This window comes from Stegostoma tigrinum, chromosome 5, assembly GCF_030684315.1.
Source record: "Stegostoma tigrinum isolate sSteTig4 chromosome 5, sSteTig4.hap1, whole genome shotgun sequence".
Lineage (NCBI taxonomy): Eukaryota > Metazoa > Chordata > Chondrichthyes > Orectolobiformes > Stegostomatidae > Stegostoma > Stegostoma tigrinum.
In genome coordinates, this window is record NC_081358.1 from 82017267 (window position 1) to 82040483 (window position 23217).

A 23217-nucleotide genomic window follows, 5' to 3' on the forward strand; every position below is an offset into this window, starting at 1 on the left:
CTGACCTTATGATGAAGGGAAGGTCATTGATGAAGCAGTTGAAGATGGTTGGGCCTTGGACACCCTCTTGAGGAGGTCCTGCAGAGATATCCTGGATCTGAGATCACTAAACTCTAACATCCACAACATCTTCTTATGTGCCAAGTGTGACTTCAAGCAGTGGAGATCTTCCTCCCTGGTACCCATTGATGATATTTTGCTAGGCTTCATTGATTTGGTCATATGTGGCCTTGATGTCAATGGCTCTCACCTCACCTCTGGCATTCAACTGTTTGGCCCATGTTTGAACCAAGGCTGTAATGAGATCAGGAGTTGAATGGCCCTTTTGGAACCCAAACTGGGTGTCACTGAGTGGTTTATAACTGAGCAGGTACTGCATGGTAGCAATGCTTTACTTTACTATAATCAATAGTAGACTTTGGAGTGATAATCGCTCCTCAATTCTGAAGAAAGGTCACTCCACCCAAAACATTAACTCTGATTTCTATCCACAGATGCTGCTAAACATGCTGAGCTATTCCAGAAATTTCATTTATGTTTCTGATGGGGAGGTAATTGGCTAGGCTGGATTGGTCCTGCTTTTTGTGTATGGGGCATATGTGAGCTTATTTTCCACTTTATTGGGTAGACGTCAGTGCTGTAACTGGAATAGCTTGGCTATAGGGAGTGGCAAGTTCTGGAGCACAAGTCTTCAGAACTATTGCTGGAATACCGAGAGGGCCTGGAGCTTGTGCATTATCCAGGGCCTCCCACCATTTTGTGACATTATGTGGAGTGAACTGAGTTGTCTGAAGACTGGTATCTGTCTTGCTGGGGACCACCTAGAGGAAGCCAGAGTTGGATCATCCACTTGGCACTTCTGGCTGAAGATTGTTACGAATGCACTTTTTTTGTATTGATATGTTGAGCTCCCCCATCAATGAGGATGGGGATATATGTTGAACTTCCTCCTATAGTGAGTTGTCAATTGTCCTTCGCCAATCATGACTGGATATGGCAGAGCTTCAGGGCTTAAATCTGATTCGTTGGTTGTGGGATCATGTAGCTCTGTCTATCACTTGCTGCTTATGCTGTTTGGGATGCAAGTAGTCCTGTTTCGTAAGCTTCACCAGGCTGACACCTAATTTTTCAGGTATGCCTGGCTCTACTCCTGGCATGCCCTCATGCACTCTCATTTTAACCAAGGGCTGACCTCTGACTTAATGGTAATGGTTGAGTGGGGGATATGCCAGGCTGTGAGTTGTAGACTGGGCATATGCTGGCATTTATTATATAAATATTCATTGCCAAATGAGCGACATACAAAAGCTGGATGCCAGTTATATCTTTCAAAAGAATGGCATCACCTCCTCAGGTAGAGAGTTGGAATGGGGATAAAGCAGACAAATTACAAATCAGCAACCCTTTCTTCTCATACTTTCCTGGGTAAACACCCTGGTTGGCGTAGTACCAAGACACAGCGAGACCGGACTTAGTCAAAGACTCAAAATGCACTTTTTTTAACTCATGTAGATCATGGTCAATAGTTCCTTCAGTTAATGTTTGCACTGTTTGGAAAGGGGAAGAGAAAACAGGGTGAGTGTTCCTTTCTAAATTCTTTTCCTCTTATGCCTGCTGGCAAATACTTGTTTGGATGCCATGATGGTGCTCGGTGATAATCATTACCTAAGATGTGCATTCAAATTGTCACCCAATGGAGGATCTCGATGCCAATGCCGACAGTAGAACTTGAATAGCAGTAAGTGCCATCAGGATATGTCAGAAGATCAGAATGAAAAAGAAATTCAGAGAGAACTTAACACAGAAATGTAAGTATACATCATTTTAATTAATTCATTTAATATTTTACATCATGGTAAACATTCAATTATTTACAAAAAACCTTTATTGAATAATTAAACTCCACCAACACACAAACTATTTTGAAATTAGAGGGGTATCGTTTCAGGCTTCTCTGGTGAATTGTTTTCCATTCAGTATTTCACACTGCTATTAACATGAATTGCTGTTTAAAGAGTAATCTACTTCATCATCAATAAGTTAAGGATTCATTTACATTTAAACAATAAATACAAATGAGATAACAAAAAAGTTAACAACTTTCAAATATAATTCATCTTCAAATCTGACAAATGATGGGATAATTGGCTAGGGGGCATTATGAGAATAACTTCTTCAATATTTTTAATCATCTACCAGTTTTATGCAAGATTTTAATGTTGTTTGCACAAGTAATCAACATTTTCTTTCCACATACTGGAATGTACCATTATTCAAGTTACGTACTTTCACTAGAAACCTTAGATATATATAATCAGGTAGAACAGTTCAACAGATTTATATTTGTATTAAAAAGGAATGTAGGGTGAGATCCACATATTGCCCGATTCGGCTCAAGTCAATACAAAGTTGTGAGGGAGGCTAAAGCCAATTATTAGGGCTACATTTACAAAGAACAAGGAAATGGTCCCTATGGAATTGATAGACAAAAAGTACCATTTTACAATAATTTTTTTTTCAGGTTTGTTGTCCTCCAAATTCACAATAAAGGTTGACCACATAGCAACATTTAGTTTTTGAAACTGCAAATGACCTTTTCAAGGTGACAAGAAATGACTCAGTACAATGTCTATTTAATGTAGGTTCTCTTACCAGTAACTAAGAGCAAAACATGCTTTTAGAGGCTTGCAAGAGGACAGAGGACATTTCTGTTAGATGAAAACAGATATTTGATTTCTTTAAAAAAAGACTTATTTTCATATAGCACACCATATATGTATATATTAGGAACAGATTAATGCATTTAAGCAAATGCATTACCAGTCCAGATCTCTAAGTTACTGAAAGTGTAATAATTGGAAATGAAAGAGCTCAGCATACTGACAAAGTACATTACTTATTAACTGGTAACATTACTGTAGCAGGTACATAATTGGACACATTTGAATCAAAAGCACGTACAAATTGTAACAGTGAACAAGAATATTGGATATTGTAGCTCCAACAGAAATTGATAAAAGACAGTTAAAAAAATGTCAGACACCTGATAGGATCAAATTAGTTTGTTGTCAAGGTATGGCAAAGAATCACTAGCCCTTATCCAGTGAATTTCAGAAGCAGGCACTCTTCTCTGAAAATAATCATTATAACTATCATACTTTTAAAAGTATGCGCTGTATCATCATTGCATTATCCAAATGGCTCATCTACAATGACATGTTGATCTCATAGTTTTTTTCTATTTCATACCTTCTTACCAGACTATTATCAATTAAAAGGCGCAGTAAGGAGCACACTAATGCTACTCGTGAGTTTACATGGAAGTAGGGAACACAAAGATTAGGAAGCCCATTTTATGCATGGCTTTCACATACTCAATTTATCTGAAGAGTTGCCTGCAACTATCCCATTTTGCTCATTATAAAAAAAATCTTTCCCTGCCATTACTGACCTTTTGTAACTAACTACTTGAGGAGATGGACAATGCTTGGTACATCTTTGAAATCTGCCACTCAAGATTTTAGTTTTTGTTTAATGTATCTGTGTGAACCCCTGCGTTTATGAATGTATGTAGCTTGCGAAGGTTATGCGCTTTAAAGAACAAGTAAAAGAGCATGTGCCCCGCTCATTGCTCGTGGTGCTGTGAGCATATTTAGAGTTCACTGTTGTCAAAATCCAGTTATAAACATGTGAGGTGTTAAAGAGCTCATTCGCTTTGAAATAATTACTCTTGGTCCTAAATTCTAACATCTACATTTAGGAAGACATCAATTTCCCAAAAGACCTTTCAGCAGTATTAAATTCTGGTGTTTCTATTGCTGTGCGCACGTAAATTCTAGTTCTTTCCTTAATTTTATTTAACTATTTGTTAACAGTTGAAACTGAACTACAGAAATGGATGATTCAATGGAGCCAAGTACAGAGGTTACAAAAATGCAACAGCAACAACAATTAATATGAAGCCATGCAAATGACATGGCAGTTAGCAAATATTTAATGCAGCTACATTAATGATAGGAAGTTGGAACAGCTTATTATCCTTCTCCTGGGTTTATTAAGAATGCCACCCCTCCACGAATCCATTCAGACACTTAAAATTCCAAAGGGGCTTAAAGGGATATGAACACCTGGCTGTATCCCAAATTGACTTGTAACATGAATGTGCTACAAACAACCCACCCTGTGATTGTAAGGTTATCACAGTTCCTACCCAGTGTGGCTTATAGTCTGGTCTGGGCCTCTGGGATATAAATTTCAATGCTGTCTGCACTTTCTGTGGCAGAGTTCTGTCTCACAGACGCAGCTCGCTTGGCAGCCATCAGGCGTTTCCGTGCCTCCTGCCTTTGTTTCTCTGTGGCTTCCAGTGATTTTTCTCGTTTGAGGGGCACTTGACCCTTTGGCGGTTTCTTTGGCACAGGAGGAGGTATTCTTTTCTCCTGCAGTAAGAAATACAACAGCATGTGAGCGACTAGTGTTCTTCAGGTAGGTGTGGCAAAACACAACCACAGTATTTCACACAATTCATAGATGCATACAGCACCTGGCAACATTGTTGCTGTCGCTTTTTTGAAGAAAACGTATCAAGTCACTATCAAAATTACTCAACGTTATTGACACCACCATGTCACCAATTCACACAGAAATTATCTTTTCTTCTGGTGCCCAACTACACAGTATCAATATGATATCTGAAGAAAGGGAGGAAAGGACAGAATGTTCTCATAGCTCTATAGCCTTGTACAAGTTTAGATTCTCTGGAAGCAATAGCTCAGTCAGAAAAGGTATTTCACAGTTAAACAATCAAACTTGCTCCATTAGGCGAATTGTTTCACTTCTTATGTAGTTAAACTCTAACTTAGCTTAGTGGGACCACTCTCTCAGTTAGAAGCATGTGGGTCAAAATGGTCCAGAGATTTGTGGCTTTGAAGGAGAGCTCAGTGGTTGAGGGTGAAAACTGTCAGTTGACACGGAATCTCTACAATGTGAAAGCAGGCCATTCAGCCCATCAAGTCCACACCAGGGAGAATGTGCAAATCCAAACAGAGCAGTTGCCCGAGGAGCTGCAGATCAAAAGAAAGGGAGAGGGGTGGTAGTAATAAGTACAACCTGTTAGTTGATTGGAGGGATGAATCTGGTTGTTGGCTGGAAAGGAGGAATGGAACGACAGAGGTGAGGCTAGAAAGGGAGGCAGGGGATGGGTGGGAAGATTATTTGGAATTGGCAAATTCATTGTTGAGTCCTCTGGGCTGTAGAGTGCCCAGGGGGAAGCTAAGGTGTTGTCTTCAAATTTGCATTCCAAGTCACTGGCATTCTGTGACTGGAATCAAACTTGTATCCCCTGGTGCTTTGAGGCAGCAGTGCTAATCACTGAGCCACCATTCCATCCAAGAGCAATAAAGGCACTGACCAATATTTAGATCAACATAACTGAAACAGAGTATCTACTCGTGTGTCTCATCTATTTAGTGGGATTTTGCTCTGCAAAAACAAAATTGCTGTTACATTACAGCTTACTAATAGTTTTGAAATGCAATGTGTTCTGGGACATCCAGAGTTTCTGAAATCAGCTGTATAAATAGAAGTTTGTTCTTTTCCTTCTCAGAAGTATTGCTTTAAATTTGCAGCTCTGTATCACTAGCGCTCTTCCTGCAAACCTAATTTTCTTTTCTCTCCTGATTAGATTGGTTCTATTTATATAGTGCTATTACCCAAATGGCTAACAACATTATGTTGGCAAGCTATTTGATCACTCCAGGGGTGCAGTATTACGTGGGAAGATGTCATTTTGCCAGGAAGTATAATAAGAGAAGCCTATTATCTAAAGTGTGAGAGGTGACAGAGAAATGGAGAGGAATCTGGGTGTTCTAGTAAATGCGTCAGAAAATGTTAACATGCAAGGGCATAAGAAATTAGGAAAGCTAACTGAATGTTAATTTTTATTGCGAGGAGAATTGAATACAGAAGTAGAGAGCATGAGCTTCAGTTATCCAGGTCATTGGTAAAAGTACTATCAGAGTACTGTGTACAATCTTGGTCTGCTTTTTTAAGGAAGGATACAAGTGCATTGGAGGCAGCTCAATGTAGGTTTATTGAACTGATATGTGAAAAGGGCAGGTTTTCAAATGAAGAAAGGTTAGGCAGGCTGTATCCATTGGAGCTTAAAAGAGATTGAAACATATACATTCTTGAAGGGCCTTGTCAGGCTGCCTGTAGAAAACATGTTTTGTCTGGTGGGAGAATCTGGAACTAGCTGTCATAATTTCAAAATAAAGAATCACTCATTTAAGACAGTGATAAGGAGAACTTTTGTCTAACAGAGAATAGTAAGTCTTTGGAATTCTCTTTCTGAAAACAAAGCAGAAAAAGAATCTTTGAATATTTTTAAGACAGACGTAGACAGAATCTTGTCTGGAGTGGGGGTGAAAGGTTATTCAGGTAAACAAGAATTGGAATAATCAACCCAGCCATGATTCTACTGAATGGTGAAGTAGGTTCAAGTGGTTGAGTGTTCTACTTCTGCTCCTAGCTCAGTTATAAGTTCATACATTGTTGATTTAGTACAACATACATAATGTGTTGATTTAAGGGTAAGAAAGGGAAACTTTTACTTTTCAAATGCATGCACTATCTTGGGATAAGTACTTTAGATCCAAAAGTATATTTAAATTATTTATGTATGCCCTTACCTTCTTATGATGTAGGCAAGTGGCATATGTTTTGAGGTGCTAGTGCAAGGTTCATCTAACTTGCAGATTAGTAACATCTAAATAGCTCAACTTAACATCAGTATTCACTAGCTATTCTTGACTGACATCAAATCCTTTCTTGTTCTGGGTCCTAGCTGAAAAGATATTGCATTCAAATAAATAATTATTAAACTTTTGTTAAAAGCAATTTATTTTTTTGCCCATTTTCATCCCCATTCTGGCCAATATTAGTAGCTCATGCCTGGATAATGTTTCACAAATATATGCAGTAATCTGCCGCCTCATTTTATTTAAATATCTTGCAAATGTTTCCAAATTTTTGAGTATAATTCAACTGCGGCCAGAATTAAAATTGAGTGCAATTCTGTCCTGATTCAATACCCTGATTCAATCAAGATCATTTGATAGCAATCAGAAACAGTGGTCTGGCTAATTTCTCCCCTACCCAGCCTGAGGATATAATGGAACATTGTGGCACCACATTGGCTTCATCGCTAACTCAGCTTAGATGATGGTTGAGATGGGGAGTTTCTTTGTCTGTATGTTACCGTACCACACAAATTGCCGCAGAAGTCACATTAGCCTCAATATAAATACTAAAATTATGTTTTCGTTTATATGCCTGTGGTTAGCAGGCAATATTTATGTTTGTATGAATTTACATGAGTCGATCGAAATGTATTAATTATAAGCAACATTATATTTTATCAGATCTGCATTATCATTTGGAAGGTCAGTACGCAAACATAATAACAATTTATTTTACTTAAGTACTTATTTAAGTACCTTGCACTGAATTTGCCTGAGGAAATATCTTTCTCCCATCATTTATAGATAAGCGCAACAACTTATTTATAGATACAGGAAAGTTGCAATGATCATGATATGTCGGACAGCCATAAAAATCTATAATAGTAATGAACTGAGCCTTTAAATAAGCTATGAATTATTGATTATCTTTAGCATTATTTTAAAAGTTAAATATCAAATTTGTAATTAGACCTGGTTTCAGTATTTAGGTATGAATTTCTGTGCAGATGGAGAAGCTCTCCATTGTTATGAAAATGGTAGTGGAGGCCTGACTATTTTGCATAGGGTGTTGTATGGTACATCCATCCACCACTCATGGATGCAAATGCACATGTTAAAGTGAAGCTGCCTCAGGTTGATCGGGTTATCACTGGTTTATGTCTGTAGCATGACATATGCGCTTCACAGATAATAGGTCAACACCTAAAACTTCCAGTCCTTTGCACACATAAAGTTTTGGATATGGCTCTGGGACACCTTTACAGATGGTCAGGTGTTCTTTGCTGGAGGACAGGTGCACTGTGGAAGAGATAAGATGCTCCTTGAGCAAGATTTGTTGCTCTTTGGACTTTTAAAAATAGACATTAGTATGCATAAGATGTGCATAAACTCATTGAAACTATCAGGGTCAATGGAAATGTCAAGGCAATGGTCAAGCGAACTGTAAAGCCAGCATGGATTAAAATCTCCTTTCAATATTTGCAAAGAAAAACCCTACCTCCATTGTTTAAAAAGAATCAGTACTTGCTATTCCGCTATTTTGACACAAGCCTGAGGGCTATTATTAAAGGATTATTGTTACGTGACTAATTTCACAATAGTCAATTCATCAAGGGCCAGGCAAAAACTTTATTAAATCTAAATGTAGCTCTTGACGTCTGCTCATGTTGGATACTGGGTGAGAAGGCATGGTACATGTAAGAATAAAAGGGGTGATAAGGGAATATGGATTGATACTAAGGTGGCATTTAAGATGCTATGTGGAATGGATAAGGTGGCAATGGATAGGCATGCAGGGTATGAAACAGTCATTGAAGGTGCTGTGACGCGCTTTGCCAGTGTGTCACATCAGGCCTTCTACCCAGGCCACCTGCACACCCAGCTGTTTCCAAGCTCTTTTCTGTATCCCATGACTCCCACCTTCATAGGACATAGAACATTACAGCTCAGTACAGGCCCTTCGGCCCTCGATGTTGTGCCGACCTGTCATACCGACCACTTGTTCACAAGAATGAGAACTTGACCATCATGCACTACCATCCTGACTTAACAAATATTGCAGTTCCTTTATTGTTGCTGGGTCAAAATATTGGAACTCCCAACCTAACGGTGACATACTTTCCTTACACAAACTGCAGGGGGCTGTTCAAAAAGACAGCTCAGCAGCACCTTGTTGAGCACAATTAGGGGATGGCTGATAAACACTGGTCTTGCCAGCAACACAGATCTCATAAATTAAATTTTCAAAAATCTGCTTTATAGTGCTTTTATACCTGACAGCTATGATCATACCGGTATGATCCTTGTTTCAGTATGCCTTATGCTAACATTACTGTTCACTTTCTTTGTGAGCACATTGGATCCGTCTCTTGTTTCACTGGGGTGTTGGGTTACAGTCATTCAGTGCTGCTCCCTTTTCACTACGCTACCACCCTTCTTAGTCTCCAGTATCCCCGAGCTGTCCTTATCCATGAATAAGGCTCTCACACTTTTCAGTACTACACTGCCCTTTATGTACAGGTTACCGAATATATGTCTCTGGTATTGTGTCTCCCCCCTCCTCATCCATTACATGTCTCTTCCTCTCTGATCAGTTCTTCCCTATTCATTGCCTTGCTCTGCTCTGCTGATGTCAGAGTAACATAATAAGTCACATCATCATCCATTGTCCATCTAGCTTCTCTCGTACTCAGAGAAAGGTAGGAAATAGGAATATGTTTAGGCCATTTGGCACTTGCTCAACCATTCAATATGGCTAATCATCCAAAACAGTATTTTGTTCTGACTCTCTCCCCACGTCCTTTGATCCCTTTATTCCTAAGAATTCTAACTACGTCCTTCCTGAAAACATTCAATGTTTTAGCCTTAACATAGAAACATAGAAAAAAGGTGCAGGAATAGTCCATTTGCCCCTTTGAGCCTGCACCATCATTCAATATGATCATGGCTGATTCATACACTTTCAGCATCCCACTCCCGCTTTCTCTCCATACCCCTTGATCCCTTAAACTGCAAGGGCCATGTCCAACTCCCTCCTGAATACGTCTAATGAACTGGCCCCAACAGCTTCCTGTGGGAAAGAATTCCACAGGTTCTCAACTCTCTGAATGAAGAAATCCTTCCTTATTCTTAAACTGTGACCCCTAATTCTGGACTTCCCCAACATCCAGAACATTCTTCCCACATCTATATATTTCTATGAGAACTGCCCTCATTCTTCTAAATTCCAGTGACTACAAGCCGAGTCAATTCATTCTTTCCTGACATAGTCAGTCAAGCCAAGCTGAGAATCAGCCTGGTAAACCTTCGCTGCATTCCCTTAATAGCAAGATTGTCCTTCCTTAGACTAGGAGGCCAAAACTGCACACACTACTCAAAATGTGGTCTCACCGAGGCCTTGTATAACTGCAGAAAAAAAAATCTCTACTCCTATACTCAAATCCTCTCAGCATGCCATTAGCTTTCCTCATCATCTGCTGCACCTACGTACCAATCTTCAGCGACTCTCATTGCATCTCAAGTTTTCCTAAACTGCCACCATTCAGATAATAATCTGCCTTGCTTTTTTTGCAACCAAAGTGGATAACTTCACATTTACCCACATTATATTGCATTTGCCAAATATTTGCCCATTCAGCCATTCTGTCCAAGTCACCCTGCAACCGCTTAGCATCCACCTCACAGCACACATTGCTCCCCAGCTTAGCATTACCTGCAAATATGGAGATATTGCATTCAATTCCTAAATTTATTTTGTGAACAGCGGGGATCCCAGCACTGAACCTTGTGATACCCCACACATCACGGCCTGCCACTCTGAAAAGGAACGTTTAGTCTAGCTCTCTGCTTGTCAGTCTGGGGCTCAGTTTACAGGATACTTGCAATTTGTTTTTTGAATTTACTTGCACTGCCATTAATATCACTAATATTATCTTCCACATGTCCAAACCCATTAGGTCAAGATAGTCCAACTGGATGCCCTGATATGGTTTGTTTGATTTTCACAGAGGGTAACGATTCTCTCCCATTCCTTTATCTTTTGTACAATCCTGTATGGTATTTGATGGAGTCTGGCTGTCTCTATTCACATACAATGGTTACCAGACTCATTCTCACCTTGGCTTGAGTCAGATCAACACCTTTCTGTTTCTCCTGAATGTTCCATCGGATGTCAAATTATGTAGGATCTTAGTTGATCTGTTGCTTGGAGGACTGTTGTCTCTGCTTGTCTGCCCCTCCTCCAGACTTTTACACAAAGTTGACAGCGTTTTTACTTTATGCCTTCAGCTATACCACTTCTGTTGCTTCCTTCTGTGGTCTTTTGTCTCTCTTCTTGATCATCCTGTTGTCCTGAGACATTATTTTCAGCCTGACATTGCATAATGACAATGGTATCTCTGTTTTTAATCTTCTTCCCAAGCGCCAGTGAGTATGCATTGTTAATTATGCTGATCTACACTGAGCATTGCTAACTACAAGTCTACGATCTTTAGCATCAGTTACTTTATGGCTTTGATCACCTTCACTGCTTCTCTATTTCTCTCAGGATGAATTGGAGAACTGATAGATAAACGTCTCTGTAGTGAACTTACTGAATTCCACATTCACAAATTGAGGTTTGTTATCCTGAATTTCAGTGCTCCAATCATTTCCTCCGACATATAAAGTCTTGAGGTCTCAATCCATCTTGAGTAGCAATCTATTAGGAAGTTTGTATAGTATAGTATAGTATGATAAATTTGTGCCACCTTCTCTCACAATCATGTTGAACACTTTTAAGGCATTAATAGACCAGCTGGCACCTAACTGTTGATAGCACATGTGAGGCACACTGAAGTAAAATCTTCAGTTTCTTCTAAAATATCAGGCCACCACGTAGAGGTTGGAGATCTAGCCCTGCACTTTGTGATTCCCATTTCAAGATTTCTTGCCTCATAGACTTCAGTGGCGACCAATCTGGGGCTGTACACCAATAGGTCTTCCACAACTGTTCATTGTTGCTTCTATTCAAGGTACCTCTTCAAAACCTGATCTGCTGGACAGTGTATGAACTCTCACTCCCAGAAAGACGTCAATCATCTTTGTGTGCTTGCCTGACTTCTGAGCTCCACAATTTCTCTGAGGAAGTGCATTGATCACTGCAGTAGAATATGATTCTATCTATTAATTAACAATTACATCTTTTTTCAGCCTGATCCACCGTTGCCTGGATACTGTATTACCCATCATCTGTGCCTGCCTGGGAATGAACTATCACTTTGCCATATCTCATTAGTCTGTACCTGAATCTCTGTATTTGCAATTGTAGTTTTGGAATTTTCTTTGATTCTAGTAATGTGATTCATGACTGTTTTGACTTGAAATCTCAGTCCCACAAAATGAGGTGCAAACATTTTGCATTCCACTGTAAGAAACAATGCTTCTTTTTCAATTGTAGCATATTGATGCTTTTGAAGCAAATGGGCTACTTGGTTCCATCATTATGCACCTGCATGAGAACTGCACATAATCCCTCGGAGGATGCATCTGTGGCTACTATGGTAAATAAATAAGCTAATGAGCAAACACATTTTAAGAACAGTAATATTTCCTTAATCTTTTGAACAGCTGCAGTCTGTGTCTGTTTCTGAATCCAGTATCATTGTTGGCCTTACTTCATACAGTCTTATGAGTGGAGTGCAACGGGTCAGGTTAGAAATGAATTTTCCCACTTGGGTCTCAATTCCTAATAGCGCAGTAAATCATTGGCTATGGAAATTCACTTATCTTTCTGGAATCCACAGTGGTACTTTGCTTCTCGATTACAAGGCTCAAAAATATAGGGTGGAATTCTCCCAGTCCCCGAACCATGTGGGCCATGGTGAGAAATTTGGGAAAATTAGGTGAGATGCCTAGTGAGGACTTTCTCAACGTTGATAGCAGCAAGTCCAATTTTTCAATCAATAGTTGGATGATGAGTCAAAATTCTTTCTAGTGAGTAGTGAGAGACCTATTTGCTTGGATTATCACTCAGTATCACCCTCATTACTACCTACTCTCAACTCATTAAGGTGCACTTTCTCATTCTTCCACCCACCTGCTAGAAACTAAATGCTAAAGAATTCCCAGCATGAAAATCAGAGTAGTTACCTGGTCACTCCAGCTCACTGCTAATTCATCTGGACAGCCAACACAGGAAATCTAGTTAGGACTAATGGACAAAAACCCAGACAAAATTTGCCAAAATTGACATTTAGCTGATTTCTGATAAAATTTAACCCTTAATTTTGGTCTTTGAGAATAGACACTTTGTATTGAGTTTAAGCCTTGCACATTGCAATATTTTTAAAACATCTTGTAGTCAGACTCTACGTTGGTCTGAGCTTGTATAATACCATGGCTGACATCAAACGTAACAAATAATACCTTGCTTGCCTTCCAGAATCCTTGATGTTAATCTCTGAAAGATTTCTAGTGTTTAAATTCTGAAAGGTAAATGTAATCTAAATGGTTTGATTTTGATAGGTTTGATTTATTATTGCCACATGTACAGAGACACAATGAAAAGTATTGTTCTGCATGCTATCTAGACAAATCATTACTTACATAAGTAAATCAGGGTAATAGAATGCAGAATATAGAGTTATAGCTACAGAGAAGTGCAGAGAAAGATCAACTCTACAATATGAGACGTCTGATAACAGTGGGGAAGAAGCTTTTCTGGAATCTATTGGTGTGTGTTTTAAAACTTTTATATCTTCTGCCCAATGGAAGAGGGTGGAAGAGAGTTTAATAAGTTCGGGAGGGGTATTTGATTATGTTGGTTATTTTCGTGAGGCAGTGGGAAGTGTAGGCAGAGTCAATGTAAGGAAGGCTGGCTTGTGTGATGGACTGGGCTGCATTCAAACTCTCCGTGATTTCTTGCAATCTTGGGCAAAGCAGTTGCCATACCCAGCTATGATGCTTCTGGTTAGGATAATTTCTGTGGTGAATGGACAATAATTATTAAGAACCACTGTGCTGAATTTATTTAGCCTTCTGAAGAAGTGGTGGCATTGGTGTTTTCTTGACTGTAGCATCGCTGCAGATGGACCAGGGCAGATTGTTGGTGATATTTACTCCCAGGCAGTATTTTCTGTAAGAGATCTTTCCAAATACATGCATTACTTTTTAATAGTGATGTGTTCTGGTCCTTTACTGCATAGAGAGCCTCATAATCTGTTATGCGTTGTGATTGAGTTCTGGTAAAGTGGCTATACCCCTGAAGATCTGTGCCCCTGAATTTTGCAGTTTGACACTTATGGGTCGAACATCCACTGTTTTTATCCATAGCTGGCAGCCAGCCATATTGAAATAGACGTCCTGTATGAATTTTAAATATGTCAAATCCTTTCTCATGTAAAATGATAATGCCGAATCTCTGCTGGCCCCTTTTGACTTCACCTACAAATGTCAGCTTACTTTGTTGATCTTCACTCTTGGTTTCTGGGCTATCTGTTTTTCCAGACATGGTAAAGTCACGAGATTAGTAATATATAATCTCAGGCTAATGTGCTGGGAGCATGGGATCAAATCCTATCATGGCAGCTGTTGAAATTTGAATGCAATAATAGCTCAGGGTATGACCAGATTTTGCATTGGAGTGAATTATATGATTAGCAGCTTCTTTAAGTCTGTAAAGCAGTACTTACCTCTACGCGTTGTCTCATGAGGATATCACCAGTTATAGGCCCAACAGAAATGTATTGACTTGATGCCTTTGTTCCGTTGCATGCAACCTCTAACACAGTCCTGTAACTCTAAAACAGCCAGATATAGAGTTCCCATTTCTGGCCTAGTTGTGGGCCCTTAGCATTTTCAATTTTCTGCATAAATGACAGTGTCTTGAACAGAGTTGCCATCTGATTAATTAATGTACTTCACTGAGCTGAGTAAGTGCTTGAATACTTCCCCTTCACTGCTTGAAGTCGTCCCGGAAGACAGTCTCTCCCTCTCTTTGGTACTGTAACATTCTATTTACCAATATTTACTGAATATTAGGGCTGGAGAGGAATCCAAATGGGGAGTTATGGGAAGAGGCCATCATGAGTGTTGTGAATGCAGGGAAATAAGAAATTACAAAAATATTTTGTGATTAAAGATTTACTTCTAATTGGCAGCCATTGTAGAATATGTCTGAATTTCATTCCGTAAATTTCTCTTGGAGATGAAAATGAATATTAACCCTTGCCCCCATTCAATTTGATCCATGACATGTTCTGAACTAACTGATTCCAGTTCATTTAACTACAGAAAACATCCAAAACATTCCTTCTAAATCCATCTTGCAACATTCCTTTGACCACACAGTTACCATGCATTTCAAAGAATCTCTAGGCACAAAATTTGTCCAGATTTTCTGGCATCTACTGTTAATGTTGCTCAAAATGGATCTGTGAAACCACCAAGGCATTACTGAAAGAAATCTGAGAACACTGCAGATTAGAGAAGTGCATTTATTTTTTGTCGATTTATTGGGAATGTCCAAGGTACCTTCTTTTCAGGAAGTTCCACCTGCTTCCAATTGTTTGCCTTCAGTTGATGTAGCTCATCAAATTTCATGCTGACATTTTCAATAGACAACTGCAGCATGTCCCAAAACCCTGCCAAGTCTTGGGAGGTTAATCGAGGACAAGCATTTGGATTCTGTGCACAACAGGAGAAGAATGTGTAAGTTTTGCACTTACTTTATTTTCTAAGAATACACACAGGCATACACATATATGCATTTTTTTTTTGCTTGTATTAGATCCTTATTTTGATAGCTTTGGTATGCCAGTAAAGTTAAAACTATTTGAAGATTAAACAATTCAGCTCAGTCACTGCTTGAATGAATCAATGCTGTTATGGTTACAGTAATTTGGCGGGAACAAGCGTGATGGAATGCACATTAATACAATGTTCACATACCATGTTTTCTTCACATAGTCCGCTGAATTGTTGGAACTTCTGAGATATGAGGAGTTGAGCACTTCCAATTGCACTTCGTATTTTCCCCAAAACTAAAGTAAAATAATAGAAGGAAGAAGTGATATTCAATAAGTTTCAAATAAACTGTATACTGTACAATTCAATATCTAGCTCAGTGTTGTTTGAAAATAAGTCTGTACTCAGCTAAGTGATTAAGTGCTTTGGATATTAACAAAAATAACACATTTAATCAAAATGAGAGAAATTGTTACGAACAAATTTTCAGAGTGTCTGAATTCAATTTTATTTTCTGCTAAATAAATAACTTAGGACTTGTTAAGGCTCAATTCTGGACAATTAAATCTGTGTAAGTAAATTTTCAGGCCAGTTGCTGCTTTTCATCTGACTCCGTCATTACTTAATATTCAAAAACAAGCAAAAGCTGCCGGGCTGTCATCAGGAGTGGTTCATTTTCCTCCCTGACCCAAAGGTAAGGCAGTCAGTCAATAATCCTGTGTTACAGCCTCAGCTGAGATCGGCTGACAACAGAGATTGGTGAGTGGAGTTCTTCCTTGCTTGTGGCAGCTGTTCAATGGACAATGTCTACTGATTCAGAAGTTGTCACATTCCTCAACATGCTCATCTAGAAAATCTGCAGGGATGCATTCTGGCAATTAACCCCTCTATCATAGACTCAGATCATTTAATGGATGGCAGGTTCTGTAGCAAAAGGGGCATCTATGAGCAGTCGGATGTAGCCAAATATGTTATCAGGCATTTCTGAGATTTGGATGCAAGGCATTAGAACAATCCAGAACCTCTTAAATGCCTTTATCATCTTCCTTCACAGAAGTGTCGCATGCAGATATTAAAACTGACAAAAAATATTGCTTCTCTTGCCTGGGCCATTGCACAGACACCATTTTCACCACCAAGCAATAGTCCCTTTACTGTTTGCAATGAAAATCAATGGCAGGACTGAGATGAGGAATGAATGTATCAACTTAGAATTACAGCTCTTGTATAAGGATAGTATGTGTGAGGAATTCTTAAACCAAAGGTTCACATGAAAGAAATGGTAAATGTGCAATAGATTCTGAGCTGGGTGAGGCAGGAATAGTGTTTGACTATATGGTCAACCCCCTAATCCTGAGGCTGTTCTACAGCCAGACAAAATGATCTTTCACTGACCATTGTGTTAAATCCTTTTGGTGGAGCTTTCTTTGAATTATTGCTGACTACTGTTTCAAAGAAAGTGTGGTAGGTAGTGCTTGAAGAATTGAGAGGCAGGAGACTTCTGCTGGGAACTTTGTTGGAATGTAAGAAGTGGTTTTGTGAAATGTAAGGAAAAGAGGGGCATTTGATAATTTACAGATGCCTGATGATGAAATTACAAATAATGCCGACACACATGTAGTCTCACCAATGACTGAGGTCAGAGATTAGGAAGTACATAGTGAGCAATTCCTCTCCTAACTCCTCAAACCTGTCCATTCCCTCCTTGCCTGGTTGGGTGTAGCTCCAACAACACTCAAGAAGCTTGACACCATCCAGATCAATGCAACTGCTTGATCAATACCCTATCCATTATTTTAACCATTAGTTCTAACATAACGCACAGTGGTAACAGTATGTACATACAAAATGTGCTGTAACAACTTGACTAACCTCCTTTGAGGCACTTAAGCCTCTGACCCCCACCATCTAGGTAGAAGTTGAAGAGCATTAGATGCACAGGTACACCACAACCTGAGAGTTCCCATCCAAGCAACACAACATTGTGACTTAAAACTGTGTCGTTGTTCCTTCACCATCACTGAAGTTATTCAGAAACAGTATTTAGGATGTACCTACATTACCTACACCTTTATGGTTCATGAAAGCAGAACACCATCACCTTCTCAAGCCCCAATCTGGATGGGGAATGAGTTTTAACCTTGCCAATGATGCTGTCATCTCATGAAGGAATGGAAATAAACTTGTAATCTGAGCCAAATGGATGGATAGGACCAATCCAAGATGCAATGGTCTTGATGGTGGGTCAACACCGAGTCGTGAAACTGTAGACCTTGACAAGATACAGGAGAGGTCTTGGTCACGCATTGCTCTTGGGTTTATCTTCAACCTTTTAGATTCATTTTGCCAGTGGACTAGCGTAGATTAGGATGAGATGTTGAGGGTGGTGATGCATGACTCTCTTTCATTATAACCTAACTTTTGTGCTCCCACTTAGAGAAAAAAAACCCTCAAATACCAAACAGATCAGCTAATTAATGCTCAAGACCTCAGCTCTCAGTTACCTAACAAAATGCAGGGCAGAATATTCCCAGCCCTTGAGCTGGGAATTCGTGAGAAAGTTGGGAGGATTATATGAGATTGGCAGTGAAGAGATTCTCCTTGTCAACAATAAATTGTCCAATTCTCCAACCAAGTGTTAAATGGCAAGACAAGATTCTCATAAATCTTTGCACATATTACTGTTTGCTAACATTGCCATTACGATGATGTCATCTCAATGGCAAGCAGTTTCCCATTGTCCCAGCCAGTGAGCGGAAACAAGGCGGTGACAATTCCTGACATAAAAATCTGAGGGTAGTCTGGTGACCCCAGCCTTGGACCTCCGTCAGTCATTAACAAAACACACCTGTACACACACACAAACACACACACACACACACACACACACACACACACACACACACACACACACACATGACCCTTGTGGTTGAAGAGTGAGGCTGTTTCTGTGGAGACGCTGAAAGTTCTATGTCCCCAGCAATCAGAAAGGAAGTACTGTCCTTTGTTGTTCTAGTTCCCCATTACCCTTTGAGGCTATTTTTGTTAGAGAGAAGAAGGTTGAGAGGTGACTTAATTGAGACATATAAAATAATCAGAGGGTTAGTTAGGGTGGATAGGGAAAGCCTTTTTCCGAGAATGGTGATGGCGAGCATGAGGGGGCATAGCTTTAAATTGAGGAGTGAAAGAAATAGGACAGATGTCAGAGGTAGTTTCTTTACTCAGAGAGTAGTAAGGGAATGGAACGCTTTGCCTGCAACGGTAGTAGATTCTCCAACTTGAGGTACATTTAAGTTGTCATTGGATAGGCATATGGACGTACATGGAATAGTGCAGGTTAGATGGGCTTCAGATCGGTATGATAGGTCGGCACAACATCGAGGGCCAAAGGGCCTGTACTGTGCTGTAATGTTCTATGTTCTATGTTCTATACCTCAATCTGCATTTCATCTTAACATGCCACAACTCTGGTCCCTTGGTCACAAATTTCTCTCTTCTGTGTCCTGCCTTTAACGATCACATGACTGTGGTGGCTGTGGTCAAGAGATTGCCTGTGGTCCAGAAATGTGCAGGTTGGATGGTTTGGCCATGCTAAATTGCCCACAGTATCCAGGGCCGTGCAGGCTACGTGGATCCATGGGAAATGCAGGAGTACATGATAGGGTAGGGGAGTGGATTGGGGTGGGATGCTCTTTGAAGGGTCAATTTGGACTCAATGGATCAAATGACCTGCTTACACGCTGTGGGGGTTTTATGGATTCTATGATTCCCGCATCCCACAGGGCAGCACAGACACCTTGCAGGAAGCACTAGCAATACTGCCTACTACACTGGCAGCTGCGCTGATAGTGACACCTCAATGATAACAAGGTGTAGAATGGGATGAATACAGCAGGCCAGGCAGCATCAGAGGAGCAGGAATGCTAATGTTTCAAGTCTGGACCCTTCGTCAAAAATGCGGGAGGGGAAGGATTCTCTGAAATAAATAGAGAGGGGGGAGGCGATGATAGAAGGTGGATAGTGGAGCAGGTAGTGGACAACATTGGAGGGGAAATTGAAGGCCATTGTGAAGGCAAAACGCCCTTGACTGCATCTCTCATGTTTCCTGCACCTCAGCCTTCGCAACCTCTCACCGCAATAACAACAAAAACATGATTCCCCTTGTCCTCATGTATTACCCCATCAACCAAAACGGACATGTCATCAAAGGAATGGGAGGGGGTGTTGAAGTGGTTCGCGACTGGGAGGTGTTGCGTTTGTCACGAACCAAGCGTAGGTGTTCCACAAAGCAGCCTCCAAGCCTCTGCTTGCTTTCCCCAATGTAGAGGAGGCCACATCGGTAGCAGTGGATACAACAGAGTACATTAGCGGGTGTGCAGGTGAACATCTGTTTAATGTGGAAGATTTTCTTGGGGCCTGGGATGGAGGTGAGGGGTGAGGTGTAGGAGCAGAGGTAGTGCCTCCTGCGGTTGCAGGAAAAAATGTTGGGAGTGGTGGGGAGTGTGGAGTGGATGAGGGAGTCACGAAGAAAGTGGTCCCTCTAGAAGGCAGATAAGAGTGGGGACGGAAAAATGTCCTTGGCAGTGGGGTTGGGCTGCAGGTGGCGTAAATGGCGGCGAGTGATGTGTTGAATTTGGAGGTTGATGGAAGATCACAGAACTGAGATGACTATTTTTGCATTTTCCCAGCCTCAGATTTGAATTCATACAACAGCACAATATTTGAATTATACTGCTCCTATCTAACATGATACAATGAAAATTTGTTGCTATATTCTTTATGCTTCATTTAAGCCACAAAAAAAAATAGAATTTGGATAAAATTTATATTATTGCCTGTTGCACTTAATTCAAGAAATGTCACTTCTCCAATATTCGTGAAAACATGCAGATGCTACAACAACAGATGAATGGTCAACAAGCAACAATCACCAGGCAGGGACATTTCCTCTCAGTGGGAGAACACTTCAGCGGTCAAGAACATTTGGCCTTGGATCTCTGGATGACAGTATACACAACAACCCAGAGTTGCCAAGCAGAGACTCATAGCCAAGTTTGGTACCCATGAGGATGGCCTCAACCTGGATCTTGGGTTCATGTTGCACTACAGGTGATTTCACCTCACTATACACTCTCAAACACACTCTTACACAAACACACACACACACACACACACACACACACACACACACACACACACACACACACACACACACACAACTATTTGCAGATACATTCCATTTTGTTCAAAAAGCAAATAATTTACAAACAGTCAGCCAATGTGGAGTTTTATTATTTCCTGCTTTAGAAATAAAACCAATCTGTCTCCAAGCCAAAACACAAACAGCTTCTAAACAAGGCCTCACACCTAACATGCATTGTCTGTCCTGAAATGTCACCTTTTCTTTACACTGATAAAACCTTTAGTTCTCCCTTTAGGGGGCATATGGAATGGAGACAATCAGATCAGCCATATAAAAGTCAAAGTCAAGGGGAGATTTGAAAGAAATTCAGGGACTTACATATACAAATTAATCAATTAAAACTTTCTAACCGATTAAAGATTTAACAGCATCTCAGGTTTATTTAATACATCCTCATCAGTTGCGTGAACCTTTGATCTTTTAGTTATACATTCTGTGTTCTTGTGTGCTTCTTTCTCACTTCATCTGACAAAGGGGCTATGCTCCAAAAGCTTGTCTTTTCAAATAAACCTGTTGGACTGTAACTTGGCGTTGCATGATTTCTGACCTTGTCCAATCAAAAACGACAGTCAGAAAATAATTGTTTTGTCAGGGTGACAACAAATGTTAGGAACTCCTCCCAAGGTACACTGAGTCACCCAACTTGTAAAATAAACAATCTATGTTATTGCAGCAGAGGGACGTGTTCCATCATTAGAAGGTTGCTCAATGTATACTGGGCAATGGACTCACATGAAGAACAAACTGATCACTGTTTGTTAAAGGAAGTGCTACTTTAAGCCATGGACAACTTCATGACTGTCTGAATATCTCACAATTTACTGGTGCACGCATTATCACACCTGTTTTATTCTTTTCTGATACTGACTGATTCCTTCCGTATTTCAAATACTCCATGCTTTTATTTCAGACTTCCAAAATTTACCGTTATTACTTTTTAAATCAATTCAAATTTGGAAGCCAGCCAAATCCTTGAAAGAAGAAAAATGGGGAGGGAGACATTATAACTACAAATCAATTTGTAATTCTCCCAGGTCTGACCACCCACCTCAGCTTCCTATAATCTTTCTTGTACAAATAACAAACATTCTATCATTATTTTTCCATATAGTCAATATTTTCCCAAAAGATCTAAATAAATGTTGAAAAAAAATAGAGAAAATGCAAGATTTTGTCTTTAAAGTGTTAGTGGTTCATAGTTTGGTTATGAAATTCAAATTCATATAACAAGGCTATTGAAGAAAAAAATGGGCTGTGAAAGCAATAACATAGTATTGTGAAGAAAATGTTTCAATGTTTCAGAAAAGACAACAAAACATGTAAAATTTGACAGTTTCACTACAACCACTGATATTCTTAACATTGTGTAAACATTGCATCTGAATATAACATTATTTTATACAATGTATATATTTATGGTTCACCATTATTACAAAGAAAATGAAAGTGAGCTATGGCTTTTTTAAAATATATCTATAATAGCGAGTTTTGAGAAGATTTGTAGCTCAGGTTGAGGTTCTGGATGTGAGTTTGCTCGCTGAGCTGGAAGGTTAGTTTTCAGACGTTTCGTCACCATTCTAGGTAACATCATCAGTGAGCCTCCGACGAAGCGCTGGTGTTATGTCCTGCTTTCTATTTACCAGCGCTTCGTCGGAGGCTCATTGATGATGTTACCTAGAATGGTGACGAAACGTCTGAAAACTAACCTTCCAGCCCAGCGAGCAAACTCACATCCAATATCTATAATAATGTGAAATCTGAAGCACCTTCTACTGACTTTAAAGTTTTCCACACCTATCCTGTCATAACAAAATCTGGTTGCACTGTCCTTTCCAGAACTTTTGATATCTAAGCTGTGGAGCCCTATGAGCATAGCTCATCATATGCTAAAACAGTGCTTCCCCTCAAAACAAAAAAAATGCTTCCAACCTCTTTTGTTAATTATAAAGCATGTCAGGCAGTGAGTAGAGTAGAGTTGGGGTGGAAGGTGTGTAAGAGTTCTGTAGGAATCATACCTTGTGGGAGGAATATGTGGCAGGAACGAATGAACATATTGGGAAAAGCAAATGATACCATCAAAGTCTTGCAACTGGGCAGGAAGAACATATGAAATAGGAATATTACACCACATGGTTCTTTGAGCCTGCTCCACCATTTAATTTGATAATGGCTAATCTTTGGGTTTAAGTCCCAAGTTGATTAAGTTGATTTTCTCAGAGATCAAATTTCTGTAAATCTCAGCCTTAGATATATTCAACAATGGAGCATCCGGAACATTTTAGGACAGAGAATTTCAAGGATTTGAAACTTCAAAGAAATTTTGCTTGTCTCAGTCTTAAATAATTAGTCTTTTATTCTGAACACCCACGTGTTCTAGACTCCCTAAACATTCCCTTAAGTTCTATTCTGAGGATCTTATATGCTTCAATGAGATCATTTCTCTTTCTATTAAATTGCAAGTAAGACAAGTTCAATTGTTTCAGCATCTCATATGCCTCAACCTCAGGATTACTTTAACAAAACTTCACTGAACTAATTCCAGGGTATGAAAAT

The 23217-nt window shown here is 39.7% G+C and overlaps 1 protein-coding gene across 21 annotated transcripts in view; it reads right to left on the reverse strand.

The window, feature by feature from the left end:
* Positions 1-1906: 1906 nt before the first annotated feature.
* Positions 1907-23217, reverse strand: part of dlgap1a (discs, large (Drosophila) homolog-associated protein 1a) — a 715152-nt gene continuing 693841 nt past the window's right edge. For all 21 annotated transcript variants that reach the window (XM_059646107.1, XM_059646106.1, XM_059646105.1 and 18 more), the window contains 3 exons: positions 15666-15757; positions 15249-15401; positions 1907-4436 (listed from right to left, as the gene is read on the reverse strand). In XM_059646107.1, the coding sequence (XP_059502090.1) occupies positions 4221-4436; positions 15249-15401; positions 15666-15757 (461 nt within the window). In that variant the 3' untranslated portion in view covers positions 1907-4220. The remainder of the gene's footprint in view (positions 4437-15248; positions 15402-15665; positions 15758-23217) is intronic.